This window comes from Strix aluco, chromosome 2, assembly GCF_031877795.1.
Source record: "Strix aluco isolate bStrAlu1 chromosome 2, bStrAlu1.hap1, whole genome shotgun sequence".
In the NCBI taxonomy this organism is placed as follows: Eukaryota; Metazoa; Chordata; class Aves; order Strigiformes; family Strigidae; genus Strix; species Strix aluco.
This window is the reverse complement of record NC_133932.1, coordinates 61828820-61851417: the sequence shown is the minus strand read 5'-3', so window position 1 is coordinate 61851417 and position 22598 is coordinate 61828820. Positions and strand designations below refer to the sequence as shown.

The following is a 22598-nucleotide window of genomic DNA, read 5'->3' as shown; positions in this document are numbered from 1 at the left end:
ATTACCCCTTGTCATGTCTCAAGAGGCTCTACTAAAAAGTTTGTCCCCATCTTTCTTATAAGCCCCCTTTAAGTATTGAAGACCTTGGAGCCTTCTGTTCTCCAGGCTTAACAACCCCACTCTTTCAACCTTTCTTCAGAGGAGGGGTGTTCCAAGCCTCTGATCATTTTCGTGGCACTCCTCTGGACCCACTCCAAAAGGTCCATGTCTTTCTTGTCTTGAGGCCCCAGAGCTGGATGCAGTACTTCAGGTGGGTTCTCACCAGAGCAGAGTAGATGAGCAGAATCACCTCCCTTGATCTGCTGGCCACATTGCTTTTGATGCAGCCCAGGATAGAGTTGATTTTCTGGACTGCAAGTGCACATTGTCAGCTCATGTCCAGCTTTTCATCCATCCAAGTCCTCTTCAGGACCGCTCTCAATCCCTTCATCCCCCAGCCTGTATTGATACCTAGGGTTGCCCCAATCCATGTGCAGGACCTTACACTTGGCCTTATTGAACATCATGAGGTTGTCCAGGTCCCTCTGGATGGTATCCCATCCCTGTAGTGCATTGACTGCCCCACTTAGCTTGGTGTTGTCCACAAACTTGCTGAGTATTTTGTATATACTTAAGTGTTTATTGCCATACTGAGGAAGGTACAGTTTTGCTTTCAGATAATTATATTTCTTTATGTATATATTGCACATTAATCCACTATTGGAGACTAGGTCTAGGATAGGTTTAGAGTAATATTCTTATTTTAAGGAAAAATTATACCATTTTGTAAACAAATTTAAGTGTTTCCCAGAAGGGTCCAGATACTGATTTTTTTATTATCAAATTTGCACTTTAGGATTAATTTTCCATACAACTGATACTATAATGTTTCATTTTATGTGGTGTGTCTCTGGAGGTTGCCATGTGCATGTGGGCAAGCTGTGCATTGACCAAAACAGCTCTCTTGTAAGCAAAGCAATTTTAATCTAAAAGAATTATTCTATTTTCAGGTAAAATAATAAAATTACTTTAATCTATAGGTTCTCTGTCTTATTTTAAATCTTGGCACTGGTTTTGGGCTTCAAGTGCTGCAGGCCAAAACTATATAAAATATATGTATATAAAATATATTTTAAGGAACAATATAATATTCACTGTGGCCTGATTTCCTTATACAAAGTCTGGATTCCAGATGTATTTTGTCAATGTGTGGTACTTCTCTACCCCACTTAGCTCACATATGTTCTGACTGGTTTATTATATCAGTTCTATATCCTCACCAAGAAAGGAATCTGTAAGTTCATGACACTTGTTTTCTAAATGCCTCCTTTAAAGATTTTTAACTGAAGTAGTAATTCTTCCCCCCTTCTTGAGAAAACATGTCTGGACCATGGCTGATGGGATAAATTGCCTTGTCTACCCACAGAGATGGTGTCTGACCATCCAAGAGAAAAATGAGTATGTTGATTGTGTGTTTTCCCATCTGCACTCAAGACAGAGAAGGAGACATTACAGGAGTTAAACTTGTTTCAGTACCTGAAATCTACTATTCACCTTCTCCCTGATGATTTGCATAGGCATGAGGCTGACAGGTATGGAGGGAAGAGCACTGATGTTCAAAGGTAAGGCCATCCTTACCTTCTGTAAAAAATACAATGCAACTGGAAAGGTGACATTACCCAGTAACATTGATTGTTTTTTCCTGAGGTCATGAATTTGATCTTATGTCAAACCAAGTGAATGATAGTCCTTTTATTGTTCAGGCATTTCCAGCTTGGGCTCTTGAGATGTTACCAGCCATTCTTAGACTTCTCCACTGTGGTGAGGGAGACTTTTTACCCAAAAAAGCATATTCAGGTGCATCAAAACTCTTCACAAAAGCACAAAAAATGTTTTATATTGTCCTCTACAATAAAACAAAAGATGTTATTTCAGATGTAATCAAATATTTCCTTCAAGGAATACTATTTTGAACATGGAGAAATTTTGTCAGTAATGAAAGCAAGAATTTTTAAGGTAGTTTCCAAACCTTCCAGAAAATTAGGTCCATCATTTATTTGTATTTCCCACCTACAAAAAGTCTACAGAAACTTCTTTGCAAAATCAAGGCCTTATATTCCTTCTCTTGTAATCAGATAAATACTGTCTCAACTAAGAGTTAAAATAGTCTGCCCTGGTTGTGTATCTCGAACTTGCATGGCTCTCTACCTCATGGTAATGGCAAGAAACATTTCTTTAAAAAGACAGGGAAAAATAAATAGCAATAGTTGGTCAGTTATGAACTTAAACTTCTTTGAGTTACCATTATTTAAACAATCACAATTCAGATGAAAACTTTGTTTTCTTTTCCTTGTCTAAAAGGTAAAGAAAACCTTTCTCCTTTTACTAATTACAAAGGAATAAATCCCTCACATTAGAAGACCTTATGTCTTCACAAATTACTTTCTTTCTGTTTGATGTCTGCTTGCAGAATACAGTACTTCAGAAAGTGATTTTTTTTTTTTTGAGATTTAGAGAACCTTTGTAAGCTTCTGTTGCTGTTTCCAGACATTCATTGTTTCCACCATTACTCATGACCACTTCAATCAGATGTTGGATAGCTAGTATGAGATTTGTATGGCCAGTCTTCAAAGGCATTGATCTATCAGGTGTTACTTGGAAGTTATTACAGCATTAAGAAATACTAACTCTAATTCCATTTTAATCCAAGTGGACCCGATATTAGATCATATTGTCTGAGGTGCTGTAATTTTACTGTGCTAAAGATCAGTTGTAGTTAGAGACAAACTGCAAGATACTGCTTTGTCTTTGTGATCCAAAGATCATTTTAAGAGTTGCATAATGTCAGAGCTCAAAATACTTCAAATTACCAGTCTCAGACAAACTCCAGTATCAGCTGTTCTTAGATCTGTCAGGATATTGTCCACCTCATAGAAAGGTAACTCTTACATGCAGATAAAAAAAGCGTACATCCCTACAGGTCTTCTAATCCAGATTCTTTCAAACATTTCTGTTGTTGAACATTCTCATCTCCACTCTCTTCTGATATTCCCATAGTAGCCTCTGAATGCATCTCCATTTTAATTGACATTTGTTTCTGTTGGATAAAAATTACATTATGTACAACATCTGCATTTGGTGGTATTATAAATGCTGAATATTGTTACAAGCATGTTACTTATTTGGTGTATCTGTGATTAGTACAGATTACTTACTCTGTCATGTAACTGGATCATATGAGTTACTCTTTCAATCTAAAATTTCCTTAGTTGTTCTGAGCCCTAATTTTGTTGCTTGTCACCCTCCAGGATGATATGACTATGTACCTAAGGTTCATGTCAAAGTCACAGTCTAGCTTTCAGGGGTTATATTTATCTGTTGGGTAAAACAGATTTTCTCATCACCATTCTCCACAGCCTTCTTTCTTAACTCTTATAGTATGCCCAAAGCCAGTGACTTTGCTGTTTCAGATGTCAGCAGTCTTTGAGCTTCTGATAAGTTCCATATGTTTTATTCAATTTATCTTTCCTAGAAGTGCCATCAACAGTCATCTCAGCCACTTGTAATCATCTAGACAGTAGTTACACAGCTATGCTGAGGTCTTCCTATCAAAGGTGTTTGCAACAGCTTGGGGAAAGAAATCTCGTCTTTATCTGTTAGTGATATTATATATATTTTTTGGGGTAATCATTGATTGCTGTGATTTTTATTCATATATTGAATATAAAGACCCCTAAATAGCAGCGTATGCAGTTCTAGGGTTGAGGGAGATACAGAATATAAGTTTGATGGTGGTGATTTTATCTTTACATTCTGCCAGTCCATATGTGATGGCCATAAGTTAATCTGCACACCACTACTAGTGAAAAGGGCACAAAAGTGTTTTTGCACAGAAAAGGTGTTAAATATGGCACCATTTGGGTCAAATCTGGTCAAAGAATTTTGGCCAGAAGTGTCATAGAATTTTGAATCTTGAGAATAAGATTTTGAATCTTGAGAATAAGAGAGTTGGCTTCAGTCCAGTTTTGGAGCTCTTGGGCTTTTCTTTTTTGAGAAGATGAATGTAAAGAAGAGGAGCACAGACTGCTCTTGGGAGCCAGCCTAAGGCTTGTGGAATGAACTCCAGGTGCAAGCTCAAAACACTTCAATCTTGTCATTTGTAATATGATTATATACCACATGCACATCAGTTTTTCCATAAATTTGTCTTTGAAAAGCTAAAATAAAACAAAACAAAACAACCCATGCCTCTTGCCTCACAATTCAAATTGTGATTCATGAATTGAGATGGTCCATGGTTTCTGTCAGAGTTTGCAATTATGTAGATATATTTATACAAAAACCAAAACACAATACTGGAAGGTATACATTTTTCCCCTGGGAGAGAAGATGGCATAACAGCTCACATTGGCTGAATGTTAGTCACATGTTAGTCACATGGCTAAATGCACTACTAGAAGACATTTCAATATTACAGTGTAAGTACAGTAATAATGTAGGATAGAGTAAAATTAATAGAAATCCTGCAGAGGCTCTGAACAAATGTTTTGAGTATATAGTATGGAGAAAATCCTCATTACAGTTTTTTATTTCAGTGATGTTTCCCCCCAAAAAAACATAGTTTGGGCACACCTGCATCATGTGTTGCAGGAGAACCAGGTAAGAGGCAATCTTATCATGCTTCCTGGAGCACAGTTCACTCTGCAGCTTCTCAGGACTTATAGGGATCTAGAGCATGCCTGACTAGTGTATTTTTAACTCTAATTCACACAGTGACAGACAGTGATGAGACACTGAATATGCCACCCAAGGAGCTCAATTAATGATAGCCACACAAATATTACAAATATTTATTTTCTGTTTTGTCCAGTTGACCAAAGACTTGTAATTTGCCATGACATAAGCTAGCATCTGAACTTACAGCACATTAGCTCTTCCAAAGTAAACACTTCTGTACATGGGTTTATCACACAGCAGGTACACAGTTGGGGTAGGTTATGTTGCATGCATTGTGGAGCCGCCTCTTATTTGCTATAAGAATGTGCACATTTACCTCAGCATAGACAACGACTTGCAGATCTCCACAAAAGCTTTCCCTTTGATAACTTGCCCACATGCTTACACATGTAATATCCCACAACTGACTATTCTGCAGGGAGTCAGGGTGATTGCTCTTTAAGATGTTGGCCCATTGAGTGTGGATATGCTGAAACACTAGAGATAACACTCCCCTGAGGGTTTTCTCCATCCTGTTTACTGAGATCATTGTCCTGTAACCTCCACAAGATTTCTGTTGTCTTCTGGCTTCACTACAAACATTGTGCATACCTTTTTCCCAGTTTATCTTAAAAATGACCTGCAGCTCCAAATGTAATGTTGTACCATTCTCATCACAAGTAATATCATATGTGTCAATGTAGTGAGAGAAAAAAAACAGACATGTACTACCTGGTGGTGAGTTTCATCTGCAGCTAACCAAGTTTTGATATTATCTGAAGGATGTGGAACAGGCATGGTTATAACTTCCAGGCATCTATACCTACAAGGAAGTGATACAGACGCGCGACTATTAAATGTCTGCAGGATCAGATCAATCAATAATGTTTTGTAATATATACACCAATTAGACAGGCATCTACCATTTCTAAAGCTGTTCTACCCTTTTTTGTTTCACTGCAGATGTTTTTCTCAACATTTTTCCCAGTTCTCCTTCAGTCTGACTGGTTTTTAGCCTGATAGAGATTCAAAAGAACTGCATGGATATGCACAAACACATGATTTACAAGGAAAGTGAGAGTTTGTGACATGCTACTATGTCTATAGCTAAAAAACTGCTCCTATACGTGCTTTTCATAATTTAAATTATTACCTATAAAGTGTGATAATCAAAGAAAGCAAAATCAGATGACAGGGAGCAGGCACAGCCTTGGAAACAATTTCTAACTCAGAAGTCTGACAGAATTTGGGTTTGAGAGTGAGTGGTGTCTGCACAGAACCATGAAAACATTTTGTTTCATCACAAAGGATTAGTTGTTGGTTTTGAGTACTAGGTAAATTTTCCACCAAAAAGATTTACCAGCTGAACTGTTCTCTTGAGGCCAGAGTCACTTCTCATTATTTGACCAGAATATTGGTTTATGTTGGTTTATGCAGATGGCTTTCAATTAATTACATGTTTGTTTGCCCCAGGGGAAACTTTTTATTTTGTATTTTTATATTAACTCTTTCATATTTATAGTTCCTTGAGTCTTTTTCTACTGAAAGATAGAGCACATGATAAGTTCTTTTACCCTAACAAGGAATAATATTTAGTCATTAATAAATAATCAATTTACTTTTAACACAGGTTCCATTTACATCCTGCACCTTCCAAATAGTAAGGCATCTTGAGTTATCATCCTACCCTGAACAAGTTTATTTTTCAGGAAAGCCTTCTCTGACATGTCAGTAGGAAAGTTAGGTAGCCAGTCAGAAAAGTAGTGGCATAGAGGCAGTTGGCTGTATTAATTGTTGGTGGGTGTAGGGCCAGTATCATTATTTTGCTGTACTGATAGTACAACAAAGCAAATTCCTTCCATCAGCCTGACTTTCCTTTTTTATTAATTTCTTGTAAACTGTGCAGCTTAGAGTAAAAGACTGCTCTCGGAAATACCCATGGATAATGAAATGAAATTGGGCAACATGGTAAATGCAGTTCGTCTTTGGTATGATTAACGTTGGTGGCCCTAAATGAAGAACCTACGAAAACATGCCATAAAGTCACGCTGAGGGTAGAGAGGCAGTAAGACGAAAAAATGTCATTTATAGTGGCAGAAAGACATCTGAGAGTAAGGTGTGATACTGGAGCTCCAGGGACTGTGATGGGAGCTGTAAGATGACAGTGATAACACTAGGTCTTTACACCTAGTACCCCTTTGTCATAGTAGTAGTTGGAAATGCAAAATTTACTGCTTCTTATAAACATAATTTATCTGAGAAGATCTGCGTTTGACTTTAATCTATTGTATGGTTTGTTTACCCTCACCCTAACGTCTCTTCCACCAGAAATTTATACTATCTTCCAGAAATGTACACTACCTTCTGCATGCACATATCAGCAAACCTCCAAGGAAAATCAGGAGACAAAACAACGTGAGGCTTAGCAGCATGATGTCCACTGTCTTTTCTTAAAAAGAAGAGGGAAAGTTAATGCTAATAATGTGGGAAAAGGTAGTTCATAAATGAATCAATTATATATTAACTTATAAATATTGCACCATTCTTGAACTGCCAGAGTTAAAGATTCCTCGAGCTTTTTTAGGGGAAACAGGGGTTTCTGACTTCAGCACTGTTCCTTCCTCCTCCTTTTAGCCCTCAGCCTTGCTGCTGCCTTGATCCAGCACTTTTCCTTGCTTCCTCTGCTCCAGTAGACTCCATCCCCTCCTTTCCCTAGATTTCTGCTTTCACATGTTGGGCATGGCCTGTCCTGCCACTGGATACTGCCATTCAGCCTTGATTCTCTGGACATCAAACCCTCTGTCCATCTGCTATTGACGCTCCTGCTTCTACACTAGCTGCCTCTGGATTCCTGCTGTTGCCACCTCCCATCTCCACTCACCATGAGCCCCCCACCACTGTCTCCTCACCCATTCACATCTGGTTTAAGGCAAAATGAAAATAAAAGCTTTTTGTCAAACAAAATAGTCTCTTTCACTCAAGAACCAACATTTGGTTTTCATTATATTTACCTTTCTTAAGCCTGATAGGTATAGTCCTAAAGAAGTGCCAGCAATACATATTTATATTGTTCAACAAATACTACTGCTCTGTACCTTGCATTCCTTCCTCCAAAATACCCAAAATAGCAAAAGACCAATGTCTTTGGTTGAATCAAAAATGTATTTTTGGCAAATTTTATTTTTTGTTTAATACCTAGTTTTAGAACCACAACTAGTTTGGATTGCTTTGAACTAAGTACTTTGAAGAAAAAGCAGGCAGGAACAGCTCTTAAAACGTTAATATTTGGAGACCAGTTAAACAGTGGTTTTAGGATCAATCTAGGATCAAATTCAAAGAACAAAAGAATTGAACAATAGTTCCCAGTTTGAACCCATCTGTATTGTAAACCAAGGATATTATGAATTTCCACAAATTTGATATGTAACTGAGAAAAAACTCACAAACTTCTGGGCAAAACTGTGTATAAGAATAATCTTTATGTTCTGCTAAAATACAAACCTATTCTTTATTCATTTTAAGATGGAATTTTTCCCTTCCTGTCTTTTGAGATGAGGGTTCAGAAAATATATTCTGAACAATCTCTGGACTGTTTAGTAGAAATTTTTTTGTTTGAGGTAATTGTTCTGCATCATTCTGCTAACCCCGTATCACGTACACACCCAGGAGAAGAGGAAGCAGTGGTCTTTGCATCAGCTGAACCACAAAGAGGTTTGCTTCTCTTGCTGTCTTACTTCATGCATTTTGGAAAGGAGGAAGAAAAAGAAGCACATATATTCTTTCAGGTAGACCATTCTATGGTAGGGTTTTTTCAGATGCAAATGCTTAAACTTAGTCACAGATAACAGTACTTTGAAACAAGTGGCTTGGTTTGCAAAAATGCAGAACACCTCTGAATTGCTATTAACTTCAAAGTGATCTATGAACGCTCAGCAGCTCTAAAAATTAAACCAATTATTTCAGGTTTCTATATATGAATAAAGCTGATTAAACATTTCTTTTTTAGCAGAAGTTTCTATACTAAACAGTTCGGTTCAGTTTAAACTATGGGGTTTTTTTCAAGGGCATATGCTAATTCCAATGGAAAATGAATGTGTTTCCCATGAGAAAATTAACAAATTCTTTTCATGTCAAAGGAACATTTCAGAACAAATATTTTAGTTATGTTTTGAATTATGTTAATTCATTTTGATGTTTCAGCTTTTTTAAATGGAGGCTGAAATGTCCCTTAAAAATGCATTCTTAAAGAAATGTAGCAAACTTCCTAGATGAAACATTGAAATGTCATATAGAAGCAAACAAAAAGCAGGTCACTGCATACTCTTTCAAGACTTTCAGCAGAACAATTGGCATATTTCAAAATAAAAACACCAAATGGATGTTTTTCCTTTCAGGTTACTCCACAGATTCATTTTTTTCAATCCACTGTGTCTATGAAATTAGGTACATGACTTTCACGGATTTACCATGAATAATACTACTAATACCAGGGGTTTTTTTAATCTAGACAGTATTAAAATGCACTTCATAATGTCCACTTATACATGTTCCCAATTAGAAGCAGACAAAACAATTTCAATAGAATACAAAATAAAATGGACAGAAAACTTTCTCTAGGCTTCAAAGAAGATATTTAAAGAGAATTGTCTGAGCATGTGACCCCTCGATATAATGTATCCACAGATTCATTTTATAAAAGCCACCAATCCTCTCCGAGTACAGAAAGGAAGAAGGGAAATTGCTGCATTACATGAATTTGTGCATATGTGCAGTATGCTCCAGGGGTAAATCAACATGCTGCACCAAACACATGTAGATATTATACCTTATATGCAATGGTGGCCTTATCTACCATAAACTTTTCTGAAGTGGAGGAAACATGCTGTGGTTGTTTAACCTCAACAACAGCTGTGGCCGAAGCTGGGAAAGCAGCGGTGTTGAAAACAGTTGAAGGAGAGCTGCAGCTGCTGAGAGCAAGGTTTGGTAGGCCGGAACCAGGATGGGTGACTGTTCAACTCCATTTCCTTCTTCTGGTGAGGGGCTGGCAGGAAGCGAATAACTCTACATTCCCCCATCAGGAAAAGCCCTTCTAATTTCCCCTCCCTCTACTGCCCACATAGCAGATGGTTCTGTCCTGACACCAGGCAGACCCTTCTGCTGTCCAAGCTGTGGTCCTAAGCTCTCTCTGTCTTCAGTGAGAAGAAAGAAGCATCTCCAAAGGGCAATTCAAGTCTCTGATGGCTTGAAACATGTTCTCCTTCACTACAATGCATGTGTGGAACAACTAGGTTTATTTCTCCAAGCATTTCACAAGTGAAATGCTTTTGAAATTAAATGAATGAATCTGGGCCAACAAAGGTGGCAGCTGAGAGTTGCCAGCAGACCAGTGGGATGTGGTATGGCATCTGACAGAGTAGGCAGGCAACATCCTAAAAACCCTATAACTGAATTTACATTTAATCCATTGCAAAAATAATTATGTCTGGCTTTGTATTTCCTGTGTCTTCAGATAAAGACATACTTGAAGCTCAATAGATTAAAAAGACATATTCCAAAATAAACAGTCTGTTGCATTAAATAAAGATATTTTTCTTGTTTCTTTTTTCTACCAATAGTATTGTATTTTTTTTTGCTTGCCGATGTACTGAGACAAGTCTATACACCAGTTTCTCTCCATAAATATAGCATCACTCTATTATACTACTTCCCTTTTACCTAACCTGACATCAGGAAACTGCTGCATGTGGAGGCATTTTTTTCATCACGGAACGCACAAGTTTCCCTTGTTAACACACAAATGTTGAAATCTAGTCATAGGCAGTGAAGGAAAGTATTACAAGGCTCTTGTTTATTTTGTGCTGAAGTGAGATGTAGGGTGAAAGCACATATATTTAAATGAGAGCTAAACCATTTCCTACCTCTGTCAGATAAGAAATTATTCCCCTGATATAGTAAAAGAAATATTAGACTTAGTCCTTAAGGACTACGTGATTTGATGAATGTTATAACTTTTGTGCTTTCCTTGGCTTACTAACTCCAGTTAAAAACATTTGTAGAGATGCTTGGGCTGTCCATTGCAGGACAGTCAGGGGGGTCTAATAGGCTCTTCAGCTGATGATCATTATTGTTTTCTAAAAGCTCAGAGTCAGATGTAATTTCCCTCAGGAGAACAGCCCTGAGCTAGACTGCTTTAGCACCAACTCATTAGACCAAGGACTGCCTTTCCCTGCAGCACCTAGGGTTGTGTGAGGCTGGTGTGTGCCATGGGCCTCTAGGCACTCTTATGGTAGAATAATACAGCAAGGAGAAGAGCGGATTCAATAATGAAGTAAATACGTTGAATGGTAACAACATATCTCATGGTAAGGGTTATGAATAGTAAATACATGATAACTTACCAGTATGAATAAACACTGGTTCACTCCATTCACTCCAAATCTTGTTTCTTATGCATATCTCTTTCTTTACCCTCACTTGTGCTGCACATTTGTTTGCTGGTTTATGAAATGGATACTCATATTTCTCTGCAGTGACATCTACAATCTATCAAGATAGGTTCAGGAGGTTATTTTAAGTGGTTTCACATTGCAGTTCAAACAGATATAAATCTAAGATTGTCAAATATTATTATTTACATCTCTAACCTAGTAGGAAGAGATTTTCAGAACAAGTGTTTATTTCCAGACACAATCTGACCCTTACCTGGCATGTGTTAAAACACAGGACTGAAAATGAAGGAGAGCCTGGAACTGATAAGATGAAAGGAGGTATCAGCTATAGTAGGACAGTAAGAATTTGAAAACACTGATTCCCCTTTCATTTTTTATCACACCAAGTGTAGGACCAATACAGTAACTAGGAAACTGCAAGTTTCAAAGTTTTAGTGTGGGTAGTGTGCTATAATTTCTTGTCTGGTAGAATAAAACCTTGCATTTTTCAGCTGGCTGGTGGTGAGGGATGCCCACTATTTTTGTGACTATCTTGAAACATCCTTACTTGTGCCTAGAAAAGAAAGCACGTCACTTCAAAAGATCAAGCCCACACAAGGGGTGTCAGAGTTTAAAACAGAGGGATCTCTAAATCATTCATCACTTTTGAAAACTGAAACCAACTTCTGTAAACAAACAATGCTAAGAATTTAAGAAGGAACAAAAAAGAAAGCAGGAGAGGAAACTCTTGCTTATGAAAATTAAAAATAATGTTAGGAAGTTGTGAAGAAGTAGAAAGTATGCATCTCAGACACACAGGGCCCCAGAAATTTTGCATCTTTGGTGTTAAGAAAGCACAATGAGGTAGTACTATAAGGCCAACTTTAAGAAAATGTGTTCTGCTGCTCTCCTCATACCAACTTGTGCAGTGTGGATTTGACCTTGTGTACCATTCCATTTCTTTCTCTTCCTTCACACTGTTTAAGACCTTTCCAGATCTGGTACCAAAAACAGGTCCAAAAGTTCACATGCTAAGTTTTTCAAAAGTAAGTAAACATGGGGGAAGTCCTTGGGCTTTCAAAAACAAACTGCAAATCACTCTAAGGGTTAAGTGCTAACCAAGCACTGTGCCTAAGAATGTTCCTAGGGGACCAATAATAAGCTTATGTCATCATAGGAAATTTCCAAAATGCAGGACTGAAAGCCTTCTTATAAAGTTATGTGGACCAGCTTCTGGCAGTCGTGATGTGCAGCAACTTTCATTCACATGTACCCAGAGCATTTGTGGAGGATGTCTAATACATTGTCGGTAACTCTATACAGAGCCATCCCCAAGCAGCCTCAGAAACCTGTTCCCATGCTAGATGGTCCTTGAATTAGGACACTTTTCCTAACTTTTAGCCTATTTTCCTTGCTTCAAATTTAGCCAGTCACTTTTATCCTACTCACAAGCTGGCGTGGATAAGTATGATCCCTATGCTCTTTTATTTACCAGAAGATTGTTAACACAAGTTACACTCCTTTACTCTAGACCATATTCCTCAGTCTTCCACTCCTAGAGCATGTTTTCAAAGCTTATGTTCATTTTGATAACTCTCACTGATGTTCTCTGAACTTTTTTTAGCATATTTATATTTTGTGATGATGCCCAAAGCACAGTTTTAAATTTTAGGTGAAACTCAGCAGCTAGAAGGGTGAATTAGTCACAACCTACATCTTACATGTGACATGCCTGTCATATATACTTGAATAATATTTGACCTTTGTGTAATAACATGGAATGATTGACTCAGTTTGTGGTTCAGTGTAATCCACAGACCTTTTTTCTTCTGCATTGCTGCCTACATGTTAATTCCTTATTTTGTGTTGGCACATTTGACCTGTACTTCCTAATCATGGGATTTTCCTTATTACTGAATTTTGTCTTGTTGATTTCAGACTTACCCAACATTTCAAATTCTAATCTTTTTTTCCCATGGTACTTGCCAACCCTTCCTAGCTTCCACGTGCAGACTTAGCTCCCTGTTTGTAAACTTTATCAATCAGAGTATTATTATTTGTGCACATAAGTATTCAGCAAATCATCTCTTAAAGTATTCAGAATAAATAAATATTGACTTATATATTTTAATCATTATACTCTTACCTGTTCTTCAACAGATATCTACAAGCCTCTTATGGATACCCTAACACCTCAACTCATTAAGTCTCTGCAACAATGATTAAGACCTTGCTTTGATCAGGAAACAGAATCTCAAGCTTACTCCATTCTTCTCCCTCCTGTGTCTCCTATAATACTGCTGCAGTTTTCTTTCTTAACTTTGTCGCCACCACCATCTGCCCTGCCATTTTGTGCTTCTTGTCTAAGTAACTACCATTTTAATCATTACTAGCTTTGACACCGATTCTCTTCAAATCTACCTTAAAGCCCCCCTAACTTACTGGTGCCCTCAACATGTCTTTTGTTGTTGTTGTTGCAGCTGTCTCTCTCCTGTCTTCCCAAACCATTCCATTTATGGAAAAAAAACCCTGTAGCTGTTTATTCACTTCCATACCCCAATGATTTTTCTTTGCTTTCCTCCTCTATGTTTATATCCTGCAGATGTGCACAAAACAAAGGAGCAGCTGTATAAGACAAGGAAAATAAGAGAGTTTTATTCCATTTAAGTAAGAATGCTGGACTATTTTATGTATTTGACATTTCCTTCCAGAGAGTGGAAGGTGTTAGGAAGCTGGAATCAGGGGCTGCAGTGACCGTATGAACACTATAGATTGTAGGATCCCCCTGCTCACCCTGGGCATATCCCAGCCCTGCAGTGGGAGGGGACCCCTTACTCCCATCCCTCCACAATTCCACCTCCCTTGTTCTGAGTCTTGAAACAGGAAAGACATCTGTGTGCATGGGCAGGAAGGGATCACAAGGGTTCTAGCACAATGTTGAACAGGATACCAAGGATCCAGCATGAACATCCCTTGCTCCCTCTGCTCACTGCCTTTTGTGATTAGAAGCTTTGTGAATGGACAGGGACAAGATCCTGGATGCCTCTGGCAGGGGTTTCAAAATATTAGACTTGGAAACGGTTTAGGGAATGATAATTATTTGCAGAAGTGGCCTAGAAGGAGGCTAATATGTCTGTCTGCTGGGAAAATAACAAAGAGGACTGGGAAGGTTTGGCATGTCCATGTCAGACCTGAGCTCCTTTTCCACATGCTGCAATAAAGGAACATGGGAAGAGCCAGCCCTGTTCTGGAAGCTGCCTAGCAGTATTAGCAGCGCATCTGAATTAATAAACCCTGCTGTAATTTATGAAGATAACATTATATGATCAATAGCGTGTCTACCTCATTGCACTTCTCCTTTCTACTGTGTTTAACAAAGAGTGGATACATATCAATTTAGTCATACATTCTCTCAGGGTTTAATTGTCTTTTAAATGTTTGCAGCCACCTTAGATAAGCCTTTTATTGTTAGAGTACTGTGCACTGAGGTGTGTGTTTTAGCTGAGATTTAGGTTCTTAAACAAAACATAGCTTGAATTAAAACAACAAAGATTCAGAAAATTCACATTCCAATACACACATGAATTTCATACTTATTGTATTCTGAATTAAGTGCTTGGCTTTCTACTCTTTGGGAGCTCAAATAAGAACCTGCATGAAAACTTTTCAGCTGTTATTTCTAGGTAATTTAAAAATGCCACCAGGTAATGCCAGGTGACAGTTAGTCACCAGACAGCATAACATAAAATATATCACTGTTCTATTTCTTAGTGATAAGACTAAGAGAAGCTGCTGATATGCCTTGAAAGATTTTTAAATATATATATAATATATGCAAACAACAAGGGTGATTTTTTTAGTGATGTATGTAGAAATAGCAACAACAGTTTTTTCCTTAAAAAATGTTATTAAAGTAGCTGTTAAACTTTTCTTTTAATCAATACTCCTTTTTCTATAACAAAAGTCAACAATATGATACTAATGTACAATTAAAATTCAAGAATAAAAGAAAAAAACAATCTACTGCAATGCAAACATGACTGAAAGATTTAATAAGATGTGTTGATTTTCCATTTTTGAACAGAAAGACAAGAAAAGTTGGATTATTCAGGAAAGACCTTGGGATTTCTTTAAAGCTTGAGTATTAACTTTGTTAAATTCAAGGGATGTCTAGTTTTTATGGAAGTTATGTTGTACAGGTTAAGTGTATTGCCAAAAAACTGATTACCTTACGATCTGTTATTTTCACTTGATACAAAAAGCATTTGTTACTTGCAGAACCAATAGTAGGCGGGGGTTTCCAGTGAATTTTAATACTTCTGTTTTCAAGGGAAACTGAGACGTTGATCGGCGGGTTCAGTTTCTCTGAAAAAAGAGCACAGAGAGACCTTCTGTACCTCATGTTCTTTCTCATATTTATGCCGATGCAAAAGAAATGCAGTGTGTTCGTCCTTAAAATACACAGCTGACTATTTTGGAGTTTACAACAGCCAAAGAAGGCATTCAGTGAGTGACGCATTTTCTTTAAAAGCGCTGCTCACTAAGTGGCATCCACTTCTGTCTCAAAATAAAAGGATTCTCTTTTTTTTTTCCCCATATTTTTCCAGGGAAGGTAGCAAGGGTGGGTGGGAGGAGAGGGCCCTTTGAGTTCACTCTCTAGAGTCTGTGTGGGTGTCAAGGAGACCTCCGAGTTGCTACAGGCTCCCTGCCATGTAGGATACATGTGTTTTGTGGGATACCCCAAGTCTGCTCATAAGCCTAGTACTATAACTTCGAAAAAAATGAAATTTCATCTCTCAATAAGGGGTTACTGAAGGAGTACCAGCTCCTGACAGGTCTTATTCAATATATGAAGTTTGTCACAGATGCTTAAGAAATCTGTCTACCTCTCCTGTAAATGAACAGACGAGCACTAGCTATGGAAGAAGGAAGATGTGCTTAGGAGTTGTAAACAAACAAAAAAAAATCTCACTCCCACCCCTGTGCTCCAGTCACGAAGTGCAAGAAGTGTGATGGCAATGGGTTTTTTTTAGGGAGGGACAAGGTACAGTGTTGGAAACAAGGGACATTTGGGTTCCCAGGATTTTAACCTTTGGTTTAGATAAGCAAGTGTACAGTTGCTTTCTAGCACAGTGAGTGTTAACGCACTGATTCTAGGTGTGTGCTGGAGTACTCAAGCAGCCTGAGCCCTCCCTGGCTGCTCTTGCATTGATGTGAAGGGAGGAACCGCAGCTGGAGTTTTCTGAAAAAGCCCTCCCAGCAGAGGCAGAAGTGCACGGCATATCCCTGTGAACAGGGTCAACGAGGTCTGGAGCTGACATGCCTGCAATGTGGTGCCAGAGACAGAGAGAGTGAGTGGTAGCATCACTGGTCCATGAAGCCACTGTGCTCACTCTGTGTGGCTCTGTGACCTTGTGTCTCTCCACAGGGGTGTACGTCACACTGGGGTTTTATTTTTTGCTTCTTTTTTCTTCCTCTCCCTGAGAAGTCTCCTCTCTTTGAGCAATGATCCCATAAAGTCAGCAAAATCATTTATTCCAGGGCTAGCTCAGGCTTGTAAAATTGTTTTCTTCTGCCTGTCTCCAAAGCTGTTGCAGGTGCTGTGACCAGCACCTGTCTTTGAGGGTGGAGGCACACCATTATCCGTGAAAGGTGAGGAGAGTAAACAGCAGCTTTTTTTTTGTTTAGTCTCTGAAGTACTATTCCCAGAGCATCTCTCCCTTCTGTGAGTATGCCAAAAGTAGGAAACAACTTTTTTTCCTCCCTTTTGTCACCTCTCCTCTGGAAACTTCTTCAGCCGACACACACAGAAAGCCAGGACTGATTATTTTTGGGCTGCCTGAAGCACAGGGTGTGTATGAATACTGTTTCGTCAGACCATATGTCATGTTACTGGAGGGAAGCTTGGATAGCAGGGCCTGGTAAATCACAGCAGGACAGTGGACCTCCAGGAGCTCCAGGACTGTGCAAGGGCTAGGACTAAGCCCAGCTGGAGGCTTTCTTGTTTAAGAAGGGGAGCCCAGATACACATGACCGTTCTTGATGTGTGTGACCTGAAGAGTACCTTCTCATGAGGGAGAAGAGAGCCCTGGTTTGCAATGTTGGAGCCTTGTAAGAGTAAGTCCACTACTTGCAATGTGAAAAACATCCCCTGCAAGCATGCTCAGATTTTGCTGTGCCCTACCAAAGCTGGGTAATGGCTTTAGAGGCAAGGCGAGCTAACAGGGTTTGTGCCTGGCACTGACACAGGAGGGGGAGCTGTTGGCTGAACCAGTTGTGACCGGTGTGCACCCCTGATGATGGCTAAAGATGGCTAAGATGGGCAGGGAAGAAGAGCAGGAAGGAAACACTGGCAGTCTGGCCTCTGCAAAGAGGAGGTGGTGGCTGCTCTGAGCAAGGGGGAAGGAGATCCAGTGCATGGAGAAAGAAGCAGGGAAGGGACATCCTGCTCCCTCCTGCTTATTCCCAACACCACCACCCACCCCCCTTCCCTCCATGGTCAGTCCTGGTCACCCCATCCCCGTGCTCCCTGGGGAGGCTCTGGGTGGGAATGTTGCCCCAGGAGTAGCAGAGGGGTGGGAGAAGGTGTGAAACTACCCAGGTGGGGCTGGGCAAACAGGAGGAAACCTCAGGAGGCTGTCAGGCAAGTTAGAGTAGTTCAGGCATCACCTCTGAACATTACCTGAAAGCTTTTGTTGCTGTGTGAAGCATTTGATCCTAAGACTGGATGTACTATGCCAGTTTTCTGCTCTGGCATCTGCGGGTGGGATCAGACCCAGGCAGCCAGCCTGGAAGTGAGTGTCTGCCCAGTCAGCTATGAAAATATCTAATACAGTCTTCCTGTAGATTAGTTCCAGCCTTCCTCCTCTTTTTTTTTTTTTTTTTTTTTTTTTCTTTTTTCAGAAAAGTCAGGTTTTCCTGAAGGTGTTTTATTTTGCTAAAACAGAATGTCTTGCTTATAGCTGGCTCTGATTGCAGTCTAAATCTTTAGGTAAAGCCAATAATTCTAATATCTTAGAACAGAATAAATGAGATCTAACTCAGAATAAATTTTGATAGTTTTGAATGAGTTTTTTGCTATCCCTTGAGTTATGACTGATTCCCATGTTACAGGTCTGGAATATGATCAACATGTTCATAATTTAAAAGGTACTTGAATCTGCAGTCTGGGCTAAATCTCAGGTGAATTTCTTACCCATGAGATTAATTCAAACTTCCCAAAGAAGTAAGGAGAAATAATTTTATATGATCATTCAAAACTGTCAATAATTAAAAATAACTGTCAAAGTATTTGTAACTGAAAAATGGCATCCTAAATAGAAATGTTACTAATGTTTGAGAACTTTCATATTCTTAAATTCAATTATGAATGAGACGTGTCTATGTTCCTTTTTTAAATCACATTTTCTTCAGCATATAAAAAAAGGAAAGGATAGAAAAAACTGGAGAAAAGAAGGGTATAATGCTTTTCAAATTGCATTTTCTCACACTAGCCTATCAATTTTTTAAAATGCCATTTATAGATAAACGATATTACATCAGAGAAAAAAATAAAAAACTTTGAGCCATAATCCATTTTGTTTAATCTTTGTGTAAAATTAACAGAGAAGAATGCATAAACAGTTAGAATTAATATTCTGACTTTGTCACACTTTCCTCTTTCCTTTCTTTGCTTTCCAGACCAATGAAGTAACCAATAAATGAATTTTTCATGATAAATAATAATAGAATACTTACCTATAGTCTGAGGTGTAAAAGCTTTGTAATAAGACAGTCCTCTTGAATTATTTCTCACATCTCTTATGGTTATGTTTAAATTGATTTTTCTTGATGGTTGGAAATACATTTCTTTCATATGGCATCCAATGTTTTTCTTCCTTGAATTTTTCATATATTGCTGGCATTCAAAATCTTTTCCTACATGTCTGTGAGAAGGAAATATGAGTCTTGTAAATCAAAGACTTAGGTACAAAAACATGGTTTCATACTTTTTTTCTACAAGACCCTTACCTGTATGAAAAAAAGATCTCGATATCTTCAGGAGCTTCTGCTTTAATATGCCAGGTGCAATTAAAAAAAGAAATGTTATATATGATGCATGAAAGATTCTGAATATATACTGCAACAAAGAAAGGGGAAAAAAGAGTGACTAATATTTATTTTACATGGATTGTCTAATAATACATGATAGTTGCCTTTACAAATCCATTATGTAGCCTTATTTCTAGAAACATGAATAAGTGGTAGGTGAGAGCAAATGGGTCTTTCAGCTTTCTGAACAATGACAACTGAGGAGCACATCTGCTGTTACCACCAAAAGCCTTACTAACCCACTTAAAGAAAAAAAATTGTCTAGAGTTGTAGCTGAAAAGCTCTGCTCTTTCTATCCTGAAACCAGGTGATGCAGAAAGCAATCTTCAAGAGGCATGGGAAAATGGAGACAGTGATTGGGTTGTTCTGACATCTTGTTTGGCAGAGCTGGAGTTTTCTGAATCTGAACATGTCTAATAAAGGAAATAATTCTGCAATATACCAAGGTGTTATGTGTCATCTTCTTAACAAATCTGTACCAAAAAAGTAGCATAAGATAATAATGAGCTTTCAGAAATTATTTTGATGCATGCTAGCTGATGCCTGCACGTTGAGGCCTGTAACAATTAGTGATAAAAGAAGCATTCCATTATACCTTATGTGGTCATGTTGTACCCAGTTGTGTATACCTAGAAGTTTCAAAGGGGGGAATATTAAGAAATTCTTTTACCAAACAATGTTTAACTTTGTATTTAACAAGGCCTGAATGATTAAAATGTACAGAGAAGATATCTAACCTGGAGAATAGATACATCCTGGCAGAAATGCTCAAACAAGGTGGATAAGAAAGAACAGCTTGTCTGGACCACAGAGTTGGGAAACATCCAAGAAGAAGAAATTGTCCTCAAAAGACTTGTGACCATAAAAGGGAAAAAGGAGTAGGGGGCTAACTCCCCAAGCGACCACCAACGACCACCCAAGATCCCTACGCATGCGCAGTGTAGTTTTGCAACGCCAGCATTATGTAGATGTAGTAGACAGGCAGAAAGGTGGTGACTTCTTGGAAAATGTATGAATATTCATGTCTTTAAGGTATATAAAAGATGAATTTTTGTTTTAGTGTATGCACATTAGGTGGAATGATCCCCCATGCATCCAGTGCTGCAACAAAGAGTGCCTGCTTTCTAAATCTCCAAAACGAGTCTTAGAGAGTTCCTCTGCCAGCTTTATAGTAACAATATGTCTCCAAGCAAGACAGGACATTATCACGAACATTTGGATGTCTTAACAACATGTAGGAAATAGCTGACCTGGAGGTGCCTTGTAAGTAAATTCTGTCCAGCCACTCTCCTTAATTACTTCTTCTGTTTCTTTTGCAAAAAGTTGTGTTTTAACTTTAGCATTAAAACCAGAATGTAATTCAAGACGTATTATCTTTTTCTTCTTCTGCAGTCTTTCCTATGATGAGGAAGAAGGAATTACGCAGTAGATGGTACTAAGTAAGGGAAATTATGCAAATTCATCTACTGAATGAAGTAATGCATGATTTCACTTTAAACTATGTGTAACCATTGAACAACTTACTTTCCTTTCGTGAGTGGTATTGAAGAATTTATAACTCAAAATATACTTCACAGTGTACTTCTCAGTTTCTTCTTTTGTCAAATTATTATTCCAGGACAGAATGACTCTTGACTCATTCTTGGTAACCCACAGAATGTTATGTAGCCCAAGTGCATCTGCAATTACAAAGATATTACATAGAGGAAGAGAGGGCCCACCACTGTGTACACAAAGGATTTGGCTCTCAGCAAGGCTTGCACACACAACAGCTCTCCCAGAAGCTCTGTTCTTACATGGAACAGGTGGTTTCTTTCTATGACTGACTTCAGCAGTGAGATTCATATTTACTTATTTGCAGCTCTCAAAATGTTAGGTGATTCACTCTTACTTGTCTTGGAAACCTCTCCTAGCACTATGGTCTGTAGAAAGTGTCTTAACAATAAGTTCAGACATATGGGATGGCTAGTGTAAGATGAACTGTTACTTAATACTTTACTTACCCACTACATATTGTTGTCCACTTGTCAGGCTACTGGAAAACAGTGTCTTACGCTGGAAAAAAATTAATATCAACATGACAGGAACGACTGTAATATGTGCCATAGCAAATGCTTTGGGCCACAGGTCTGTAGAAACTGGGACTCTTTAGTTCCAAGTTTGGTTGAAAAAGCAGTTAGAACACGATGTTTTCATTTTGATTCTGTGAAATAATAGGAAACAGTCACTTAACCACTTAAGTGATGTCCAAAGTATAAGAAATAAATGTGAAACGACATATGTTTAACAGGTTTTGTTGATAGGTGCCTTCTATTCCCAGGATGTTTGTATTTAAGCCCACTCTTTAGCTGGGTTCCTGGGTCAAAGAGGACATGTGTGCCCAATTGAGCTGGTTTTGAGTGGCAGTATTGCTTAGATGGCAAGGCAAGATCACAGATATAACACTACTGATACTGAAAGCGGACAGTTTGCGTAGGAGTCATCTGATGTCACTTTGGCTAGATACAAAACCAGCAGCTGTACCTGTACAAGTCATCTAGCCTTTAGTGGCAGTAGAGCAACTGTCACTTCTAGGTTGTGATTCATGTTACCTGGTTTAGGAATCTGCTTTAGGAGGATATGAACCATAACTATCTGAGTATGAACCATAACTATCTGAGGAGAGATGAATCCTGCCGTTTGCAAAAGCGAGTATCAGCAAGAGTATATCAGGTGTTTGATAAATTTGGGATAAAGTGAGCAACAAATTCAACATTGATCAAAGTTGGTTTTAGAATGACATAATTGGTGTTCCTCTGATGACTGAGTATTCATTCAAAGGTTGCTTTAACATAAAACAACTTCTGAGGCCTTCTGAGTTCTCCACAGAATCAATATTCTTCTGTGTTCAGGGTCCTTCACTCACAAACTAATTGATTTATCTTGGCACATCAATCTCTGATTGTTTTCAATACTAAATCCTCAGACACATTCCATGTATGTTATTGAGGGATCAGCAAAAGGACACCTGGAGCCATATCAAAATGTTCATAGTATGTTGACTAACAAGCAGCACTGGTCATGTAGAGGAAAATGCGTGAATATTCAGTGCATCCAAAAAATCTGCAATAAGGTTACCCAGAAAAAAAGATATACACATACATGTACACTTATACAAATACATATCCACACAGATTCATTTATAATGCTATTTTGGCACAACGCAGGGAACGAGGTCATTTAATGAATGCTGTCAGTGTTTGTGAAGTGCTATGAAAAATCATAACAAAATGCTTTAAGGCAGAGGTTCCCCCACCTGGTTCATTCTGGTAGTGATCTCAGCTGTAGCAGCAGCAGCACCTGTAGTATGTGTGCCACACTATCACATGTCCAGCAAAAAAAGTA

General features: G+C 38.4%; 1 protein-coding gene across 1 annotated transcript; it reads right to left on the bottom strand.

Moving 5' to 3' along the window:
- Positions 1-2036: 2036 nt before the first annotated feature.
- On the bottom strand, positions 2037-21320 carry LOC141920209 (interleukin-5 receptor subunit alpha-like). Its single transcript, XM_074816900.1, has 10 exons — positions 21218-21320; positions 20739-20893; positions 20465-20612; positions 19134-19242; positions 18861-19048; positions 15352-15488; positions 11094-11238; positions 7057-7144; positions 5428-5518; positions 2037-3076 (listed from the first exon to the last, which is right to left on the bottom strand). The coding sequence occupies exons 1-10, from the start codon at positions 21318-21320 to the stop codon at positions 2954-2956; spliced, it is 1287 nt and encodes a 428-aa protein (XP_074673001.1). The 3' UTR covers positions 2037-2953.
- Positions 21321-22598: the final 1278 nt, after the last annotated feature.

Excerpts from the sequence above, each read along its gene's own strand:
- LOC141920209 (XM_074816900.1), bottom strand. The coding sequence starts at position 21,320 with ATGGCACATATTACAGTCGTTCCTGTCATGTTGATATTAATTTTTTTC. Across the intron at positions 19,243-20,464 it reads TACTTACAAGGCACCTCCAG|TATATATTCAGAATCTTTCA; the intron begins GTCAGCTATTTC and ends TCTTTGTTGCAG. Across the intron at positions 11,239-15,351 it reads TGAAAATAACAGATCGTAAG|ATTGTAGATGTCACTGCAGA; the intron begins GTAATCAGTTTT and ends CTATCTTGATAG.